The sequence below is a fragment of the Solanum verrucosum genome, unplaced genomic scaffold, assembly GCF_900185275.1.
Source record: "Solanum verrucosum unplaced genomic scaffold, falcon-dt-bn FXZP01000230.1, whole genome shotgun sequence".
NCBI lineage: Eukaryota > Viridiplantae > Streptophyta > Magnoliopsida > Solanales > Solanaceae > Solanum > Solanum verrucosum.
The window spans coordinates 2611364-2634475 of NW_026019954.1; the positions used below are offsets into that span (position 1 = coordinate 2611364).

Below are 23112 nucleotides of genomic sequence, written 5' to 3' on the forward strand. Positions count from 1 at the left end.
TTTGGAATTCGATATCATGATTCTAAATCGATGTACAAACACTTATTTGAAATCATGACTTAATATCGCATGTCCAAACGCAAACTTAATTGGGTTGAGACATATTCTAAAGAGTACACCAACATTGTTCTTAAATGTGTTGTGTCTTCCATTATGGAAGAAGTGGTGCATGTTACGAAGTAAATGCATAACTCAAATTTATGGAATGTGCCAATGTGGGACTGATGAATAGGAAGAGAGTATATTATGGACAATCCTTTGTGATAGGTAGATTCTTGATAGTTGTGGTTGATATTTCGGAGGGACGGTAATCTATAGAAGAACTGGTATAAGGTGGGGAATGAAAACTTACAACTGTAAAACCTTTTAGAGAAATTGCCAAAGCTTTTTCTCTATTGGCTATTTGGCTGCACTATGCATTTTTTACCGATAGTGAGGTGCATGGTTTAAGGAGGAAAAGGGGATCTAGAGTAATTATGTTGGAATCCCTCTTCATTTGTGATGCACGGGAAATTTTCCAGCTTCCATGGATTTGTGGATGTGGATTTTGACTTGGCCAATCTATAAGATAGTTGTGCTACCTAGCAGCTAAATATTTTGGAGCTATGTAATTGAAGAAGTGTTTTGTTTTTGCACCTGATTCGTAGGATAGAGAACACAAAGACACCAAGAGAAGTTGCATTTCACTTTATATATTGCCTATGAACCGACTCTTACATTTGAAAATTTGGGAGGAGAATGATGAGGTGGTGTTCATGTTCAAGGAATATTGGGAAGATCCGAACCGTACTCTGTTGCATTTAGCGTTGCCTTACAGCTGTGGTCTCTAGCATTTTCCATTAACTTGAATAGAGGTAGAACTAGGGCCATAAGCAATTACAGACCTGGAAGATGCAGAAGAGCGGCAAGGTGAGGAGGTAAGCATTGAGTAACTAGATTGCCTTTTTTAAATACCAGGAAATGAGATAAGCTTAAGATTGTACTTTTGGGTTAAAAAGAGTGTACCTTTTTTTTATTAAGAGTTGGCAGGACAACATAGTTGACTGTTGTGGAGCAGTGAACTACATTCTATTAGGTCCCTTTTGGCCATATGTTGTATTTCTTTGTTTGCAATTACTGAAGTTCAGTGTTTGCAAATAGTGGGTTGGCCTGTTGGTATTTGAAAACTTTGGTAAAATATTGAAAAACTTGTTGAAGAGTTTTTTCTAGTGAAATAATGTCTTGCACTAACTCATTAATTTTTATTCCAAATGAAATTCATGTCCAAACAACTTAAACTTTCAAATCCTCTTTTCCAATTTCAAAGTCGGATACTCTTTTCGATTTTAACCAACTATCATCCAAACACCTATTAAATAGTTTTAACACCGGCTTGGTGTGCAATATGTGAATATATTTTGATTTATAAAGAACATACCATTAAGGAAGTCTTGTCCTTTAGAAATATGCATTTATTTGATACCTGTCAGGTATAGTTTAAATTTCGATAGTGAGAACTTTACTCATCTTTGCTAAAGGAAAAAAAAGTAAAAGATCTGCATAGAGTATTTTCTCTCTTTCTAGATTTGAGCACCATTCAGATCTCTTTTTATTCTGGTTTCTATATATCTATCTGACTATCAGGTTTGTCAAAATGGTTTTCAGTTGGTGGCGAAGATGTCGGACTATCCCGTGCTTGATAATCTCCCCATTGATAAATGGAAGGTACCAGCATTAAGGGAAGAGCTTAAGAGGAGGAACTTAATGACAAAAGGTTTGAAGGATGATCTTGTTAATCGATTAAATAATGCTATCCACAGAGAAAGAGGAGAACCGGAGGTTGAAGAGAGTACTGAAATAAATCCTGATATTCTTGAATGGAATAATAAAAGTATGGGGCATCCCCAAAACAAAGTTATTAAGGGTTCTGATCGTGATACTGATCCTGCCAATGCCACCAAAGTCTTGGATGAGGTTGCAACTGGGGGTACTGATGACGTTTCTGGAGTAAGAGAACATTCAGAGGCTTCTGTTGGTAGCACTAGTGTTATAAATGAGATTGTGTCTACTGATCAATTTGTTGAAGTCAAAATTGATAAGAAACACGAGGTTATCGATTCTTCTCTGAACAACGATGTTGTTGATGAGGTATCTGGAGTTAGGTATGCTGCTATTCAGAGCAGTGGCACTGTACAGGACATTGAAGTTATGAGAATTTCATCTTCTGAGGGAGTGCTTGAGGATAACCTTAGGAGACAAGAGAATGATGCCGAGGTAACCCCAGTAACATCCAAGGATGCCTTGGGAAACAATAGCATTAAGTTGGAGGATGAGGGTCTGAAACTCTCAGGCATGGATGCTGAGTATGATAAGTCCAATCCAGACACTCAGGTATATGAGGTCAACCCTGATTTAGGGTCTCAAGTAAAATCTGACGCATTTTCTACTGATACTTTGCCCATTAATGAAAATAATGATTTAAATGATAATTTGAATGCTGATAATGTTAAATTAGTAACTGAAGTTGTTAGGCAAGAGAAGGAGTCATCCAGCAAAGATCTGTCAGATGTTGGTAGCATTTATCCATTGGATGATCAGATGCCACATGAGATGCAGGGTCATGTTGGAGAAACTGTTGATGACAAATCTTCGGAGGTGAAATTTAGCATGAAAAAGGCCATTGCAGATCAGGTTTCTGTTGCTGTTACCAAGGTAGAGCATGGTTTAGAAAGTAACACATTGAATAATCGTGAGCAAAAAGATGTTCAGTTTGTAAAAGCTAGAACTTTAGGTGATGTTATAGACCCTAGTTTGTCACCCAAGAAAGTTGAGGTATCTGCTAAAGATAAACATTGTATTGCTGCTTCCAATGATGATAGAAAAGGTATGGAAACACTCCCTTCTAATAAAGAAATGACTGTTCTCTTCCTTCCTAAGGCTGGTTCTTCCAGATCTTATGTGTGTTGTGTATGTGCATGCAGTTTTGAGCAAGATATCTGAGGTAGTTGATGATCAGAATATGGAAAAGATAAATTTGGATCAATCTTCAGCTGATGATTCCATGGAGGAGGATGTAGTAGAGACAAAGCATGTGGCTTTTGATCATATTTCTAAGGAGAATGATAAGACTGAAGAGTCTATTACGGGAATGACAAAAGAGCCCAAAGTTGTACGAAATGGCTCTTCTGATGCAACACAGCAAGACAATCCTTCTGAGAAGGTTGAGTCTCCTCAAGAAACTAAAGATGGGTCTCCTGAATTGTCAGAGAAGAGAAAGTTTCAAGGTACTCATGTCTTCTCCTTAATTCTTGCTCTTCCCTCCCTTTTTCTTGAAAAAAATCTCTCCTTTACCTCCTTCTCTGCACATGTTTATTGATAGCATTTTCTTTATTACTGCTACTATTCTATAGGGGTCGTTTGGAGTGATGGATAAGAATATATAGTCCTGGGATAAAAGTTTGTTGTCTTGTTTGGTTGACATTTGGGATAACTTATCCCACCATTTATACCATAGTGATGGGATAAGTTATCCCAGGATAACCAACCCCAGGATAATTAATCATGGGATAACTAGTTTCCAACTTCTTCTATATATTATTATTATTATTAAAATATTTTAGAGTTGTTGCTTTTGTACTCTTTTAATTGATTTGATGAAGCTCTAAATGGTAAAATTTGTGTACTTTTTAGATGTTATCAAACGTGGGTTTTAAGTATGTTGTTTATTAGTTTGTTCAGTTATGAATGTTAAATCTTCTGATTGACCCACATGTTTTATGGTGTTATCAGTTATGATCTAGAAATTGCCACACAATTGCCCAAGAATCCATTGTGAAAGTTAAAGCTCACGACTGGTTTGCAGCTAAAGTTGGGCTTATTAGCGTGTTAAGTGTATTGAAATTTCTAACACCAATGATAGATATTGGATTCGTCTTGCAATGCTGGATATGAATACATTCACTCTGGATAATTTAGCAATAATGGGAATTAACAAAAATGATCTATTATTTTCTTGTTCTATAATTTGGTTTCATAAGATATTTGACTTGGGGGTGAATTATTTGTTGATGAAGTAGGAGATGGGAGTAAAGAGCCTGCAAAAAGGCAGCGCAGATGGAACACTGAGAATTTGAATACTGCTGAGCCACAAAATTCAAGTATTGCATTATCAGAGAACTTGGTTCAGACCATCCCTGTCAAGCCTATCTTTGGCAGGACCGACTCTACAGTTAGTGAGGATGCACCCAAGGAGCGCCTTGGTGAGTATTTGTTTTCTTGGTAAATTGCATGAGTTTCAGATGCAAGAATAGCGGCATAAGAATAATTTGTTTCTCTGTTCTGGTAATATTCCAGTACCAAAGTTTTCCAAAACAGCCACTAATTGGTTCCTTTGTTCTGGTAATATTTCAGTACCAAAGTCTTCCAAAACAGCCACTAATTCTCTCAAAATTGAGAACTTCTTGCGGCCCTTTACGCTGAAAGCTGTGCAAGAGCTCCTTGCAAGAACTGGTGAAGTCTGCAGTTTCTGGATGGACCAGATAAAGACCCATTGCTATGTCACGGTAGAATCTTGCTCTCTCCTACTGCATTTGATACTCCTCTTAGACCATATGGTCATCGAGTTTCTCTATTTTAAATTATACTATTTGCAAGGAAGCTGTGAGCCTAGTTGGCTGGCTACTCTTAGGAAAGGATAGGATTGGGGACATTTGTCATGGGGATGGGCATGATTTGAAACCTTGATGCTGCGCCAGTTGGCCTAAGTCCCTCTGGTCGATTTGTCATAATGTAGCATGTTAATGTGCATCATTGGCCTTCTGAGGTGCATAACCAAATAGCAATGGCCTTTGCATGCCTTGGCTTCTTGGCATGCTGTCTTGAATTTGTTAGAAAAGTGTCTTACTTTGCTTCCTTAGTGTCTCTGGTTACTAAATTGATGAATATTTTCTCTCAACAGTATTCTTCGGTAGAGGAAGCCATAGAGACCCGAAATGCTGTTTACAACCTCCAATGGCCACCAAAAGGAGGTCGTCTCCTGGTTGCAGATTTTGTTGCTCCCCAACAGGTGCAAACCAAGATAGACGGACGGGAGCCTGCTACTCCAGCGACAAATCGCAGTCCTGCAGCGCCTCCAGCTTCATCCTCTGTTCAAGCACCACCTGCTTGGCAGCAGGTTGAGTCAGAACATCCACTCGCGCGCCAGCCACCACCTGCTCCTCCTACTGCGCTACCAATAAAAGAGAGGTTGGCTCCACCTGCTTGGCAGCAGGGTCGCAAACAACAGGTTGAGTCAGAACATCCACTCACGCGCCAGGCACCACCTGCTCCTCCTACTGCGACACCAATGAAAGAGAGGTTGGCTCCACCTGTTGCTGATAAAAATGACCCCCCTGTTATTACTTTGGATGACATCTTCAGAAAGACCAAAGCCGCTCCCCGTATCTATTATTTACCGCTGACTGATGAAGAAGTTGCTAAAAAGCTTGCCAGTAGAGGAGGTGCTGAGAACTAGAGCTTTTAAGTGAACAAAGGACTTATTAGATAGATGGTATATGGAGAGGTGTTGCGATGTAATGCTGATAACTGCTAATTTTGCCCTCACAGAGAAGTTGCAGTCTTGAGGCTCACTTAAGACCTTGCTTTCTTTTCTATTTTCGTTGTTAATGGTTACTGCAAGGTTGAAGTCTACTGTATTATACTTTGGGTTGAAGAAACATAACAAAATGTGCAGAGTCTGCCTTCTTTCTTCATCCAGATTCATCGTTGAATTGCGCCGAAGCTGTAAATGCCATTTATCTCCAATCGTTTTCTTTACTGTAAAATTTTAAGAAATCGAAGAGATGCATTGATGATGGAGCCAGTTGCTTTTTTTGAGTTTTCAGGCCTCACTCAAAAATCTGTGAAATCATATATATATATATATATATATATATATATATATATAAAAGAGAACCTTAGGTCTGCCTACGTGGTGCCACCACAAATCAGAATTCTCTTTTAATTTATTTATTTCCAAAATTATCCTTTCTTTTCATGAAAAGTTGTGACATTTATGAAAAATTGTGACTTTTATGAAAAATTGCGACTTAAATGATGAGTTGCGATTTTTATGAAAAGTTGTGACTTTTATAAAAAGTTGCGACTTTAATGAAAAGTTGTGATTTTTATGAAAAATTGTGATGTTTATGAAAGGTTGTGACCTTTTCTAAATAGTTGTAACCTTTCCGATAAGGCACAATAAGCATTTGTTCACACTTCCTTTTGTTGTCTATAAATAGAGGGATTTCCTCTCATTTTAAAACAATGAAAATTTTGAATCTCTTCATCATCACAATTAAATATTTGTGTATTTTACTCCTGTTGAGTGGTTCACTGACACCATTGCTTATGTTAAAGATCTAGGTATGTATTTTTACAAACATTAATTTATGCTTATGTTATTAAGGATAAATGATAAGATATAATAATTTTCATTTTCCTTTACATTATTAATATTTGTTATTACGTAATCTTGTATGTAAGATAACATATTGTTTTAATTTTAATGACTGATAGGTTTTAAGTATTATTTTATAAATTTTGTGATATTAAATTTTCGCGCGAAGCGCGGATAATTTTATTAGTATTATATACTCCAACAACTACCCTCAATATAATATTATATATTCCTCCCTGTGACCAAACTTTATAAGGAGCTTTTGTTTTTCTCCATCTTTTCTTCTCTAAATATTTCTCCCATGCAAGGCTCAAACAAATGCACACATTTCATACTCCTAGTAGCAATCCATGCAGTAAACTTATGCTAAATCATAGTTCACTCAAAGGCTAAAGTACAAAATTAGAGAAGAGACAAAGCTAAATATATATAAACTAATAAATAATAGTTAAACTGGTGAAAATATTCATAGATCATAACACAATCTTTTCAGACCTTAAGCTCGAGTAGTTATACTTATAATTTTATACTAATTATTTTCGGATCATCGATTAATCTTTTCTTTTAAATGAAACAAAGTTTTGACTTTGCCAAATGATTTAGCCTTGACAAACCAATCTAAGTCAAATTTCAGATGCAAATCTTTTTAACTTTAGTTCTGTATGCTTAATATAGTTTTCAAAATAGCTAGATTTATAAAAAATTATAAACATCAATCCTGCTATTAGATTTATAATTTTATTTTTATAAAAAACAAATTATAAACTTCTATGGTGCGGTTAGATTTATAAAAGAATTATATAGTTTTTCGATCCGACTTAAATGATAGTACCAAAATTAGCTATTAATGCACTTCCCCTCAAATTCACAAGAGTATAAGGCATATATGTATGACGACCCGAAAGACCCGATTCGTCCATTGGCAGTAGCAGCAATAGACAGAAGGTTAACAAATCTTATCTATTTTCTCTCTCGCTCTCCGCTTTCGATAAATTTCACAGCTTCCATAAATTAAAACCCTAGAAATTCTCTTCATCTCAAGCCATTAGCATTTTACAAACTCGATATTCTTCCAAAAGAACAGTGTTTTTTTGTCATTTTTATATAAATTATACGTGTATTGATATATATATATATATATTATTAACAGATCAATATAATTTAGGATTACTGTATTGTTTTGCTTAGATTTGTATTAATTTGTTTCTGTTTCTAACAATTGTGTGCTTTTGTTTCTGGGATTAGGGTTTCTCTCGTTTCTGTTCTGGAACTAGGGTTTTCACCATCTTTTTGGTCGAAAGTTTCGGTCTTTTAGTGACTATTTGCACTGGTAAGTACGCATTTCATTAATTGTCTGAATTTTTGATTTTTCACTTTCGTGAATAGAAAATGTTGAAACGTTTGGGCTGGGTAGGAACAAAGATTTTTTTTTAGTGTAAAGTTATGCAATTGGGTTAAAATTAGAAGCAAGAAAGACATGGGGGTTAATATATTTGAGTTTTAAAGTTAAAGCTACTGTTTTCTTGCAATTTTTTTATTTGGAAGACTGAGATCTAGCTACTTTATATTGGACTTGTGATTGGATATGGTTTCTTTATGGACAATTTTGTTCATAGCTCTAGTAAGTTCCACCAGGTAGTCGTTTTCTTAAGATGCTTATACCTTATGTTGGATTTACATTTCTTGAGTGCATTTGTTCAGTAAATACCGATGCTTATTGACTGATTTAACCTTATATTGCCTTATCTTTCTTCTTAGTCCTATATATTTGGCTACCACTTATATAGGCGCGGAAAGCACTTAGCACTCTCTGTATGAGAGGAGCTTGTATTAATATTTAAATATGAGGATCTTAGCAGAATATTTGAAAAATGTTGATTAAGGGTGTGGTTTAGTGGTCAATGAAGTGGGTTTAGCACCACGAGGTCTCAGGTTCAAATCCCAGCAGGGATAAAACACTAGGTGATTTCTTTCCATATGTTCTAGCCTTGGTGGATAGAGTTACCTAGTAGTGGTGGTAGGTAGGAATTAATTGAGTGGTGCGCAAGCTGATCCGGACACCATAATTACCCAAAAAAATATATTGAAAAATGTTGATAACTAACATAAAAGATAAAACCACATACAACAAATATAGAAAATGATAAAAAAAGAAGCAGCAATTAACATATCACAACAACGACATACCCGGTATAATTACAAAAAGTTACTAGCTTCTATATTTTTTGCGAGGTTCAGTACGTGCATTAGTATAAATATTTACTAGGAGTCTTTTGCCATAAAAACAACTTCTTTGCAAGTAACTGGTATTATCTATGCATGCCAAGTTTAAATTTCGTCTTGCAGGGTGGTCCTTATTTTGTGTTAGAATGGAAAGATAAATATGGGGATGTAGGTTGTGGTTGATTGGGCATCACCATATGAGAGGTTAAAAGTAAGGTCTAGAAGTATTAGGAAGGCATAGGATAGATATAACCAACAATTTCTGATAAATTTTTACTATATAGAGGTGCAAGACCAAATCTTTGAAGGAGGTTCTATTTACTGTGGGCTTAAATCTACCTGAGATGATGTTGAGAATCTAATGATTTAGTTGGCATGTGGGCATCTTACCATCCCAGACTCCACTTGTGGGATTACACGGGATATGTTGTTGTAATAAGCGTGTGGTTAATTTGATGATATTTGAAGTTAAGTTTGCTTCAATTTCATATGTGAGTGAAGGAAGAATACCTGAGGTTCAAGCAAAGAAGGTGGTAACCTCGGGTTGTCGCAAAGTCAACGGTCTCACCGGAACTAGACAAGCACCTAGATGTTAATTCTTAAGCCCTAGCCTGAAATTCTTACTTCATTCATCAGAGTTCCAAGCCTGTAAGCACAACTGCACATTTCCGAGCTCGAGGTTGCGCCCACTCCGTGCCCCGTTCTGGTTCCGTAACTAGAACGCCCTTTCCTTCCTGATATACAAAGGAGAGCAGAGCTTCAACACCAGCTGTCCTTCTATTTTATCGGGAGGAACTGCCTTGTTATCAAAAATGGAGTTGGGTAAAGCAAACTCTCTCCTTGGAGGAGCACAGGTTTAGTCAAGTAGAACTGGGTTGCCTGCTTGATGCTCTGATCGAAAACAAATCAGTGGGGTCATGCCAGTACAATAAGAAAGGGTATTTGGAAATTGAAATGATGTTTGGACATGCATTTCACTTGGAAAAATGGTGAAATCTTATGAGGGAAATATTCTTTTCTTACTTGGTAAGTTGTTAGAACCAGCAACTTAAGTTTAAGTGAAAAATTGACTATGTCTTAATAAGGCCTAAGGCTAATTTCTAACTGATAAACCCTTAGGGATGGCCCAGTGGTTTGGGCTTGTGACTTCCATGTTGGAGGTCTCAAGTTCGAAACCCCTTGCCAGGGAAAGCAAGGGGTTTGTCTTCTGGGTCGAGCTCGTCGCACCGGGCTTGCCTAGTGCGGGTTACCTCTCCTATGTGGTTTGCGAGCTATTGCAGTTTTACCCTGTGTGCACCCAAAGGGTAGCGGCCGCGGGTTTCCCTTGTCATAAAAAAAAATAAAAAATTCTAACTGATAATTCTATAATGTGACTGAACAAGAACTCTTGAGGATTGAGACATGTATGAAAGAGTACACCAAACTGTTCTTAAGTGTATTGTAGCAACCATTGTGATTATGAAATGTAAACTCTATGAAGAACTATTAAGGGATTGAGACATGTATGAAAGAATACACCAGAATTTGTTCTTAAATGTGTTGCGGCAACCATTTTGAAAGAGCAAGTGCATGATAGAGAGGAACACATAGAACAGATGGGACTGACTAAAAGGAAAGAGTATTTCACTGACAATCCTTTATGAATAGATATATTCTTGATAAGTTGTGGTTGATGTTTGGGAAGGATAGAAATCCATAGAAGAACTGGTATGAAGAGGGTAACATAAAATTATAACTGGAAAATCTTTTAGAGAAATTGCTAAATAGCCAAATCTTTGTTTCCGTTGGCTGCCCCATGCATTTTCACCGGTAACCTGGTGGTCGCATAGAATGAGGTGCATGGTTTCTGGAGAAAAAAAGAGAGGCTGCTCTAGGGTTGTTAGATTGGCTGGAATCTCTCTTCATTTGTGATGCATGTAATAGTTGCAGCATCCAGTCAATTTGTGGATATGGAATTGGACAATCTAGAGGACATGTTGAGAGTGAAGTTATTTGTGCTCTTAGCAGCTTCATATTCTGGAGTCTATGTAATTGAAGAGTCGTTTTTTTTGCCTTTGGTTAGTAGGAAAGAGAATGCAAAGATGCTGAGGAGTTGCATTTTCACTTTGTATTTAGCATGTGAAGCATTTCTTACATTTGAAAATTTGAGAGATGGAGACGATATTGATGAGGTGATGGTTCATGTGCAAGGAGTATGAGGAAGATTGGAACCATTTTTTGTTGCATTATAAGAGTTTCTTACAGCTATGGGCCCTAGTGTTTCACGTTTTGATGTCATGTAGGTGTTATCTCGAACAGGGGCAGTGCTAGCACCTGAAGCAATTACATAGATAGAAGGTACAGAAAACTTCCAAAGTGAGGAAGTAAGCAGTAAGACGGGTTGTCTTATGGATACTGGGAGTTGCCTGAATTTAATATTGACAAGATGCAATTCTTAGTGTTCCATATGTATTTTTGTGTTACAACTTACAAGGAGTATATACCTTTTCTCTTTTTAAAAAAAAGGAGTATATTCCTTTTCTTATTAAGAGTTGGCAAGACATGATAGTTGAATGTTGCCGAGCCGTGAACTATATTAGGTTTTTGCTTGGTCATTAGTATTTGAGATCTTGGTAAAATATTAAAAAACTTGTTGAAGAGTATTTCAAGTTAAATGATGGATTTTACTCACCAATCTTTCATTTCTATTCCTATATTCAAGGAGAAATTCATATCCAAATACAACTTAACTTCCAAATACTCTTTTCCAACTTCAACTGAATATTGCTCAAACTCCTATTATATATTTTAACACCGGCTTGGTGTGCAATATGCGAGTACATTTTGTGTTTTCAAGAAAAAAGAGAAAAAGAGAACACAATAAAGAAAGTCTTATCCACTACAAATATGCATTTTTTTGAAACCTGTCATGTTTAGTTGAAATTTCTATAGAGGTGAGACTACTAATCTTTGCTAATGTTAAAAAAAAAAAAAGAGGAAAAGATCTGCATATAAGGATTTTGTCTTTTCTTGATTTTGAGATCCATTCAGGTCTCTTTTTTAAAGTTTTATATGTCTGTAACTTTCAGGTTTGTCAAAGTGATTTTTTCACTTGGTGGCTAAGATGTCGGACTACCCTGTGCTTGATAATCGTCCAATTAATAAATGGAAAGTAGCAGAATTAAGGGAAGAGCTTAAGAGGAGGAACTTAACGACAAAAGGTTTGAAGGATGATCTGGTTAGGCGATTAAATGAAGCTATCTGCATAGAAATGGAAGCTGCTGCAGTTAAAGCGAGTAAGGATGATGGTCGTGACATTGATCCTGCCAGTGGTCTTGAAGATACTGAACCCGAGCCTGATCCTGTTAAATTGGTTGATGATGTTCTGGAGCATCCCCAAATTGAAGTTACTAATGGTTCTGATCAGATTACTGATGCTACATGTGGTCTTGATGATGCTCAACCAAATAGTAATCCTGATATATTGGTTGATAACGTTCAGAAGCAATACCAAGATGAATTTAACAGTATTGGCAGTGATGTTGCTAGGGCCAGCACCAAGATTTGTTTTGGTGGAATAGACCAGAACAAAGTCTTGGATGAGGTTGCAACTGGAGGTAATGATGATGTTCTGAAGCATCACCAAAATGAAGTTAACGAAATTGATGGTGATGTTGCCAGTGCCAGCACCAAGAATTCTCTTGTTGAAATTGACCAGAATAAAGTCTTGGATGAGGTTGCAACTGGAGATACCACTGCTGGAGAATCAGAACATTTGGGGGCACCTGTTGGTAGCACTAGTGTTATAAATGAGATTGCATCTACTGATCAATTTGGTGAAGACAAACTTGATAAGGAACACAAGGTTATTGATTCTTCTCAGGATAATTATGTTGTTGATGGGGTATCTGAAGTCCGGGATGGTTCTATTCCAGTCGGTAGTACTAGAGAGGATGTTGAGGATATGAAAATTTCATCTTATGAGGGAGTGCTTGAGGACAACCTTGGGAGACAAGAAAATGATGTGGAGGTAACCCCAGTAACATCAAAGGAAGCCTTGAAAAACCACAGCATTAAGTTGGATAATGAGGGTCTGAAACTCTCAGACATGGATGCTGAGCCAGATATGTCCAATCCAGCCACTCAGGTATATGAGGTCAACCCTAATTTAGGGTCTCAAGTAAAATCTGACTCATTTTCTACTGATACTTTGCCCATTAATGAAAATAAAGATTTAAATGATAATTTGAATGCTGATAATGTCAAATTAGAAACTGAAGTTGTTAGGCAAGAGATGGAGCTGCAGTCATCCAGCAAAGACCTATCAGGTGTTGGTAGCTCTCATCCATTGGATGGTCAGATGCCACATGAGATGCAGGGTCTTGTTGGAGAAACTGATGATGACAAATCTTCAGATGTGAAATTTAGCATGAAAAATGACAATGCAGATCAGGTTTCTGTTGACGTTTCCAAGGTAGAGCATGATTTCGAGAGTAAGACTCCAAATAATAGTGAGCAACAACCCGATATACAGTTTGAAAATGCTAGAACTTTAGGTGATGTTGAAGAGCCTAGTTTGTCACCCATGAAAATTGAGGCATCTGCGGAAGATACACATGGTCTTGCTGCTTCTGGTGATGATAGAAAAGGTAAGGAAGCACCTCCTTCCACTAAAAATGAACGTTCTCTTCTTTCCTAAGACCAGTTCTTCCAGATCTTCTGTGTTGTTTCTTTGCTTGCAGATTTTAGCAAGATAGCCGATGTAGTGGATGGTGAGAATATGGAAAAGATAAACTTGGATCAGTCTTCAGCTGATGATTCCATGGAGGAGGATGTAGTAGATACAAAGCATGTGGATTTTGATCATATTTCTAAGAAGGAGAATGACAAGACTGAAGAGTTTATTACGGGAATGACAGAAGAGCCCAAAGTTCGACCAATTGGTTCTTCTGATGCAATGCAGCTAGACATTCCTTCTGAGAAGGTTGCGTCTCCTCAAGAAACTAAAGATAAGTCTCTTGCTTTGTCAGAGAAGAGAAAGTTTCAAGGTACTCATGTCTTCTCTTTAATTGTCTCTCTTTCCCTCTTTTTTTTTATGCAGTAAATTCTCTCCTCCTTCTATTCTACACATGTTTATTGATTACTTCTTCTTTTTTACTTTTACAATTTTATTATTAGGATTTGTTGCTTCCTTATCAAGAAAAGAATATTAGAGTTAGCTGTTCGTTGCTTATGTATTCTTTGAATTGATTTTGTGAAGCTTTAAATGGTGAAACTTTTGTATAGCTCAAACATTTGATTGGGCCACATGTTTTACTAGAATATGGCCACAAAAAGTTGCCTATTTTTTCATTGTTAAAGTTGAAGCTCACAACTGGAAAGCAGCTAAAGTTGTGCTTACTAGAGTGTGTCTGTATAATGAAATTTCTGATACCAATGGCAGGTATTAGAATCTTCTTGCAATGTGGGATATGAAGCCCTCTCCATTTACATCAACTTTGGATAATTATAGCGATAATGGCGAATAAGAATACGATTTATTCTTTTCTTATTCCATAATTTTGTTCCTAAGATTTTCGACTTCTTGTGCATTCTTTGTAGATGAAGCAGGAGGTGGGAGTAAAGAGCCTGCAAAGAGGCAGCGTAGATGGAACACTGAGAAGACTGCTGAACCCCAAAATTCTAGTATTGCTTTAACAAAGAAGGTTGTTCAGCCCACCCCTATCAAACCCATCCTTGGCAGGACTAACTCTACAGTTGGTGGGGATTCACCCAAGGAGCGCTTTGGTGAGTATTTGTTTTCTTGGTAATGCATGAGTTTCAAATGCAACAGTAGCAGCACAAGAATAATTACTTCTAATGTTCTGTTAATATTCCAGTACCAAAGTCTTCAAAAACAGCCACTACTTCTCTCAAAATTGAGAATTTCTTGCGGCCTTTTACGCTGAAAGCTGTGCAAGAGCTCCTTGCAAGGACTGGTGAAGTCTGCTGTTTCTGGATGGACCAGATAAAGACCCATTGCTATGTCACGGTACAATCTTGCCCTGATCTCCTACTGCATTTCATGCTTATTGAGTTTCTCCATCTTAAATGATACTTGCAATGAAGCATCAGTAGCCTAATTTGGCTGGCTACTCTTAGGAAAGGACAGGGTTGGGGGACAGTTGTCATTGGGATGGGCATTATTTGAAACCTTGATGCTGCACCAGTTGGCCTAAGTCCCTCTGGTCAATTTGTCACAACATAGCATGTTAATACGCATCATTGCCTTTCAGAGATGCATACCCAAATAGCAATGCGTTGTAACTTGTATGATTTGGCTTCTTGGCAATGCTCTCTTGAACTTATTAGAAAAGTCTATATATATTGTGTTTCCTTCCATAGTGGTTCAGCATAATTAATTGGTACATGTTCTCTTTACAGTATTCTTCGGTAGAAGAAGCCACAGAGACCAGAAACGCAGTGTACAATCTCCAATGGCCACCAAATGGAGGTCGTCTCCTGGTTGCAGATTTTGTTGATCCTCAACAGGTGCAAACCAAGATAGAGGGTCGGGAACCTGCTTCTCCACTGAAAGTTACCAGTCCTGCTGTGCCTGCTTCATCCTCTGTTCAAACACCACCTGCTCAGCAGCAGGGTCGCAAACAGCAAGCTGAGTTGGAACATTCACTCACACGCCAGCCACCACCTGCTCCTCCTAGTGCTCCTCCAACAAAAGAGATGCTGCCTTCACCTGTTGCTGATAAAAATGATCCCCCTATTGTTACTTTGGATGACCTCTTCAGAAAGACCAAAGCCACTCCCCGTATCTATTATTTACCGCTGACAGATGAAGAAGTTGCTAAAAAGCTTGCCATTAGGGGAAATGCTAAGCCTTGAGATTTTAGGTGAATAAAGGGGCATGTTAGATGGATCTGTAGAGTGGTGTTCTAGTGTAATGCTGAAAACTGCAAGTTTGCCCGCATAAAGAAGTTGCAGTCTAATTTGTAGGCGAGTAGTGAGTTTCTTGAGGCTCGTTGAGACTTTCCTTTCTTTTCTATTTTCGGTTTGTTACTGCTTGCAGACTTTGGTTGCTGCTAGGTGCAAGTCTTCACTGTATTTTGCTTTGGGTTGAAGAAACTTCTGAATGTTCAGATTATGAAGAATCTCTGTTAGTCTGACTTCTTTCTTTCTCCAGATTTCTGGAGAACTATTCGAATATTAACTATCTGAGTTATGAGATATATTATGTAAGTGGTATCAATGTGCTGAAGCTGTAAATGCCATTTACTAATCTGTTTGTTTTCTATTTATTAACCCATCCTTTCCTAGATCCTGTGTGCACGCAGGAGTCTTTTGTGCACCGGGCTGTCATTTTATTATGGTTCTTTTTCTTTCGTTGCATCTGATTTTAGCTAAATTTGCTTGTGTTCTAACTTTTAAGACCGTAGTTTTTTTCGAGATTACTTTCTTTTATGTGACTGCTACATCTCATTTTATTTATGATTACAATCATCGTGATTTCATACTTACGAACAGATTATCAGACTAACCTTAATAGCATTTGTATTTTTGCAACACTCATCTGATGAATAACCATTCCATTGGAGATCCTGTTTTTAATTTGCCAGTTGCCGTTTATAATGTGTTTAAAGTAGGGGAAATTGTATGAAATAGTAGCAAACTATTAATTCAAATTAAATGTTATAGCCATAATTTATTTTATTTGTAATTCGCAGCAAACATCTCATTTTTTTGTCATCTGATACGGTATACAATAAGTCATTTTCGGTATACAATTAGTCATTTTATATATTTCGGTATAAAATGCGTTTGTATTTGTATAAAGCGAGAGAAAAGTGTATATACAAATACATATATTTTCGTCCTATACACTTATAATTATACAAATACAGATCTTATTATACAAATTACAATGTATAAACAAATTTATACAAAACTGAACAATTTGTATAAAATTGGATGTATCTAGCGAATTATACAAATCAAAAGCGCCATAGCAAACATAAAATTTGCTATAACATACAAATATAATTTTTATGTTTGCTATGTGAAAGTTGCTCATTAAAAGTATCATAAAAGCTAATTTATCAACATTCATAACCCCAAGAAAATTATTTGAATTCATTATATATTAACCAAATTATGTAAATTTATCAAAGGTTAATAAATGTATATTTATCAATATGGGTTAGGCCCAAATCAATTCGTAATTCAATAGGGTTGGACTATGATTTTTGAAGTCCATTTAAGAATGGAGCTTTATGTCCAACAAGATCATTCTCTTGTATGTTGTCTCCGATATATTTGCATGAAATGACAGTGAATTTAGATTGAAGTCATATAATCAAATTTTTAATTGAAGTCAAACTTAACGAATATTATTAAGATTGTTTTATTTGTGAGTTGAGACTTGATTAGCAAGCACTAATACCATGTAATAATATATTAGCATTTTAAAATTGAAACTAAGATTATAAAAATACTTTTAAAAATAATAATGGACTAGCCCGACATGACTAAGGAATAAGGTTCATCAAAATAATAAACTACCCGACCCTAGCCGTTAAATTTCAAAACCCATTTAAATTAGTAAGAATGTATCCACCCGGCCCATATTGTCATTCAACCTATTTCATCATTTTCACAGTCACGTGACATACACGTGAGCAAACATCAAATATATTTTCATCAACAAAAAGCGGCCCATGAAGAAACCCTAATCTCATATAATAACAACTAGTACTACAAACGCAGCCTCCCTCTTCCTTTTCCCCCTTCCCCTTTCCCCTTAGTTTCACAGATCTTTGTGTAATCAAGAATGGTGACTACCGGGAAGAAATCGAAGAGGACCCATGAGAGCATCAACAACAGATTGGCTCTCGTAATGAAGAGTGGAAAGTACACTCTTGGTTACAAGACTGTGCTCAAGACTCTCAGGACCTCAAAAGGTTGCTCTTTTTTTTTTCTTTTTAATTTCCCTTTTTGTTAGTTTTTTGTATTTTTCTGGCGTTTTTGGGTTTAATGTATGATGGGTTTTGCAGGGAAGTTGATATTGATATCAAACAACTGCCCACCTTTGAGGAAATCTGAGATTGAGTATTATGCTATGCTTGCTAAAGTTGGTGTTCACCATTTCAATGGAAGTAAGTGCATTTTCAATGATTTTTTTTTTAATTGTAATCCAGTTCTAGCATTTGGGTTTATTTGTATTGGCATTGATTTTGTACATGTTAGTTGATGAACAATTTGAGATTTTATGTTGTTTTTAATTTCATTAGATTCCAGTGTATTTGATATGCTATAAATTTGTTCAAATAGTCCTGCCTAGTACACCCAGCCTCCTCAGACCCCATTTCTGGGACTATATTGTGTGTGTTTGATCAAATACGCAAGTGAAGGTACTGAGATCTGCTCATGGGTTTATGTCCAATATCATGGTCAAGTCGAAGTGCTGAACCCCTTTCTTGTTTAAGCATTTTTAAACTACTCATGTAGGGAATTATGTTTTAAATTAGGAATTTTAAGTTGTGAATGCTTGTAGAAGATGAGACCAGTAAATGTCAGTCACTGAGATTTCATCTTCGTGAGATTGTCAAGACCATAAGCTATTCATTGAAATTATTCTATCAATTGAAATAGTATTTTTAGCCTATCCTTGCATTTTATGTTGCAAAATTTAAACTTAAGTCGGTGCTCTTTAGTTTATCTGCAGCATAATGTTGGTGTGGATAGGTGTGCTGGGCTTTATGGGTCAGTGGTTTGCTAATATATATTAAACATAATCTCTACTAAAAGTCATTCCCACATATCTGTTTTTAAGGATATATTGCATTTTAGTGTCATTTCTCTAGTTTATGGATATTTGTGTGATGCTAAGTCCCGTGTGCTGTATTCTTTCATTTTCTTTTGGATGGTTGGAGGTGTGAAGATGTAACTTCTGTCGGTATATTGAGGTCCTGTTTTGAGGAACCTTCTTTATGTGACTTTTGTCTTTGACTAGATAGAGTATTTTCACAGCTTTCTAATCTATGTGTTCTTTTCCCCTTACTATTTTGCGTGCAGACAATGTTGATCTTGGAACAGCATGTGGAAAGTTCCACCGTGTGTCATGCCTGAGCATCATTGACCCAGGTAAAGTGCATTTGAGATTATTAATTGTAGTTCTGTAAAAATCTTATAATGGGTACTAAAGGGAAAGCACACAGTTCGACTGACTCGTGGAAATGATGTTTCAGGTGATTCCGACATTATCAAGTCTCTGCCTGGAGATCAGTAAGAGTTGGTGATCTAGTAGTCATTCCCTTTAAACAATCTAGAAAATGTTTTGCCGGGCTGCTCTAAACCATTTTACTGATGTTGAGAGAATCTGTAGTATCTTTTTGTTCTTTGTGTTTTGGAGTTATACCAAGATTCTAGAGTATTTTGGTATTATCTAGTTTTGTTGGTTTTATCATTTCTCCAGAAGTTTGAGGCCAAATACATTATGATTTATTCATAGATCAATTTCCCTTGATAATTTTGCATATCTGAATGAGTTCACTTGCTGATAAACAATTTTGTTGGGTATGTTGTTGAATGAGTTCACTTGAATATGTTCTTGTTAACTGCATCTGTCTAGCTTCTTTGTTTGCAATTATTTGAAGCTCATACTCAATAATGTTTGTACTATGGGCTTAGCGTTATATTTGTATACATGCCATATTTTACCAAGTTTCCATTAGTACGATAACCACCACCTGTTATGTGCCAATCATGTTCATCACTGATTACTTTCCTCACCGTGCTTCATCTTCTCCTTCGTTTTTAACAATTGCATGAAAAAGTAAGTTTATTCAATAAAGCCATAATATATCAATATAGTGTTTGAGAAGACTTGCCCTGTAGAAAGATTGAACGGAATGAATCATGCGGATATTATTGTGATCATAGCCCCTGACCCTTTTCTCTGGTGCCCAAAATGTTGTACTTGCAGCATCTGCCATGTTTCATCGACTATGTTGTCAAGTTTTGGAGATGTTGAAGGTATCTGCCATGGAATTTCTTAATCGAATAGTGTCATATGTTGGTAGTATTCAAGTCCTGTTTGCTGATAAATCTTTAGTTCAAATGTATAATGTGTTTAAAAGTGAAAATGATATTAGTATATCATTTCACTGTCCATTAGACTTGGATTGTCTCACTCAACCTAACTGTGAAGCCCAGTGTCGTATATGACTGAGACGATCCAAGTTTAATGGACAGTTTACAGGATGGGCTCTCACAGATTTCCACTGGGCTTTCTTTTTTTCGAAAGAGTGTTGTTGTTGGTTGAGTAATGATTACTCAAATAACATTTAAGCGAGTCAATAGTCTGTTCATTAATTAACTCAATTTCAAATGTAACCTGGTCCGGCCATTTGACATCCTGACAATTTAGTTCCAATTTTTTCATAGTAATGTTATTTCATGTCATTTATGACTGTTAATAATCGGTGCCAAATTTCCATATTCCAAGTTTAGTGCCAGATAACCCGTTAGATTAAGTCTCTGACTAGACAATTGCAATATAAATATTACTTCCTCCAGAATTAGAGTAATCCTATATCTTTTCTATAGTTAATCCCGTGAATTAGTTGTTTACGTAATTCATCCAATTAGTTAATTAGCTATTATCACCTTAATTAATTTGTATTTTGGTTGAAACATTACAACACCTAGCAGAGTTCATGGACTTTTTTTTTTTTGCTTATGATTACTTTAGTTATAAAGAGCCCTTTTTAAAAAAAAATTAAGAGACCTCAAAAAAAGAAAAGAAAAAATGTTGTGGAGTAAAGCTGAAATGTGTTGGGATTAAAATTAAGAATAATATGAGAGCTTTATATGGCATGTCTTGGAGATGATCTTTGTTGGGATCTCGTCATAGATTATGAAATTATTAACTTAGAAAAATTAATTAATTAAATAATCATCTTTTCCAAGTTTAGTGCCAGATAATCCGTTCATGTCTGACTAGAATACTTTATATATTACCTCCTCCAAAATTGGAGTAATACAATCAATCCTTTTTATATTATGATAGTCGAATAAATAGAAGTGAAACTATCACAGTAACTACAATAAAATAATATGATAGTCGAAGTACAAGAAACACCTTAATGATGACAAAATGAAAAGACAAGAAACTACATGAGCAATACTACCCCTACGACAATATACCATTATTTACTAACCTCCTATCCTAATATGTGGTATTCACAACCTCCTATCTAAACTCATATTATCAATAAACTGAAACTGTCATATGCTATCTAATCACCTCCGCCAGACTTTCAATGCATGCATAAATATTTTTTGAACCTAATTAATGGGACCATTTTGTCATTTTCTCGCCCATGGAACTTGCATTTTATTTAATAAAATATCCCCTAATGATTGTTTGCTTATGATTAAATTAGTTATAAAGAACTTTTCTGAAGAAACCAAAAACGGAAAACAAAAGCTGTCGAGTTCAGCTGAAATGTGTGTTGGAATTAATTAAAAGAATGATATAAGGGGTCCTTGACTTTTGTGAATAAGTTATATTGAAACTAAAATTATTTAGTACTTTTTTATTGATAGATGTCTGGTTCATCATAAACAATGATTTATACGAATATAACATGATCGATTTCGATTTTTAAAAAATGTTTTCAATTTTAATCTCAACTTTTTTACAAGACAAGAGTTTTGAGAAAGAAGGAAATACCTCATTTGTTGGTTTATGAGATTAGCAATTTCGAAATTATTATCCCATGTAAAGTGTGATATAAAAATAACATCTCAAATATAGCATAAATAATTTTAATATAATCAAACACAAAATAAAATAAATTTATATTTTATATCGAAATTTATTATCTCTTATTTGGCGGATAGTTAAGGGACTGCTTTGGAACAATCTTTGTTGAGTGAGTTGGGAATAAATTTAAAAATTGTAAAATAATAATTGTAGATATTGAATACTGAAAATAAGATAAATTACTTCAAAATAAAATAAAATAATCTCGCATAACATATAAAGGTGATCGATTGTACAAAATTATCACATATCGACAATGTATATAGTTTCTAACTTTTTCATATTATATTTTTCAAAAATTAAAATTGAAAGAATATTTTCACGAGGTTACACGTAATCTGAGAAATATATACAAACAAATGAACAATATTCAGTATTTTCCATTTTCTTTTAAAGCATTAGATTCTGAGAAATATATATATATATTCAGTAATTCTGAAATTGCCATCTAACGTGTGCACGAACAAAACCTTTCAGACCATCAGATATTCAGTACCTCTGCAGTTCTTTTTTGGTGTATCAATTGTGAGAATAACATGCACATACCCTCAAAGTATTGTTTTTTTCAAACAAATTTGAATTAGTCGAAACTCAAAAGATGAATATGAAAAACATAAAACCAACGCATCTAATGGGATGATAGTAGAAGTAGTTGGGGTCCTACAATAAGGCCAAGAAGGTGTTTGTACACGTGCCAACCACGTGTAAACCTACATGGCTAGGTGTACACTGACATGCCACCTAAATCAACCCATTCTGCCAAATATATAAAACCATATACTATATATATTATTATTATTAATTCTCATTTGGCCATGGATGAAAAAAGATATATACTACTCTCTTTTTTTCTGTTTGAAGTGAGCTACTTTTCTTTTTAATCCATTTTTAAAAATTGATTTTTTTCCTTTTTTTTAAAATAAACTTTTCAATTTTAATTTTTTTCTATCTGTTTAAAATTATAAAATTAGTAAACATTTTAGTATATTTAATTAATTATAAGATTCAATTTTTTTTCTTAAACTTTGTGCCTAATTAAAGTAAGCCAAACAAATTAAAAAAAATTATATTTCTATTTTTTCTGAATTTCATAATTTTTATGTCCAAACGCCAGCTAAATTTCCTCTTTCTTCCTTTAATTTACATAGAACAAAACTACCACAAACCCCATGTCTTAATTCTTCGTACTTTAAAAAAAAAATACTTTCTCTTTTTAAAAAAGAATGACCCCATTTTCTTTTTAGTCTATTTCAAAATGAATGACCTCTTTCTCTTTTTGGTAACATTTTAATTTCAGCTTTCCACGTGGCATGTGTAAGGCCACAAGATTAAAGAACAGTTTTGTACATTTTACATAACTTTAATTTAGGACCACAAGATTCAAAATTTTTTTTTTAATTTTCTTAAACTCAGTGCCAAGTCAAACTAGGCCACTCTTTTTGAAACGGAGGGAGTAATAAGTATAGGAAAAAACCTTTTGGCCAGAAAATTTGGCCAGAATGGTATTTTACTTATGTTGTTTTACTTTTTAAATCATTTTTACCCTTTTAACTTTAATACCTTTTAATTAAAAAATAAAAAAAAGATTAATTTATTTTAAAATAAAAAAAATATTATAATTTTTTTAAATTCCTAGTCAAATTTTCTAGTCATTTAGCATTACCAGAAGTATAAT

General features: G+C 35.3%; 3 protein-coding genes across 3 annotated transcripts; all 3 read left to right on the forward strand.

Moving 5' to 3' along the window:
- Positions 1-1656: 1656 nt before the first annotated feature.
- On the forward strand, positions 1657-5793 carry LOC125814121 (uncharacterized). Its single transcript, XM_049493573.1, has 5 exons — positions 1657-2863; positions 2961-3262; positions 4046-4238; positions 4390-4541; positions 4937-5793. The coding sequence occupies exons 1-5, from the start codon at positions 1657-1659 to the stop codon at positions 5489-5491; spliced, it is 2409 nt and encodes an 802-aa protein (XP_049349530.1). The 3' UTR covers positions 5492-5793.
- Positions 5794-11688: 5895 nt separating this feature from the next.
- On the forward strand, positions 11689-15860 carry LOC125814312 (uncharacterized). The gene is made up of 5 exons (XM_049493784.1): positions 11689-13266; positions 13360-13665; positions 14219-14404; positions 14497-14648; positions 15041-15860. The coding sequence occupies exons 1-5, from the start codon at positions 11742-11744 to the stop codon at positions 15494-15496; spliced, it is 2625 nt and encodes an 874-aa protein (XP_049349741.1). The 5' UTR covers positions 11689-11741; the 3' UTR covers positions 15497-15860.
- A 1467-nt stretch (positions 15861-17327) lies between these two features.
- On the forward strand, positions 17328-19136 carry LOC125814315 (60S ribosomal protein L30-like). Its single transcript, XM_049493789.1, has 4 exons — positions 17328-17568; positions 17662-17763; positions 18683-18751; positions 18856-19136. The coding sequence occupies exons 1-4, from the start codon at positions 17439-17441 to the stop codon at positions 18894-18896; spliced, it is 342 nt and encodes a 113-aa protein (XP_049349746.1). The 5' UTR covers positions 17328-17438; the 3' UTR covers positions 18897-19136.
- Positions 19137-23112: the final 3976 nt, after the last annotated feature.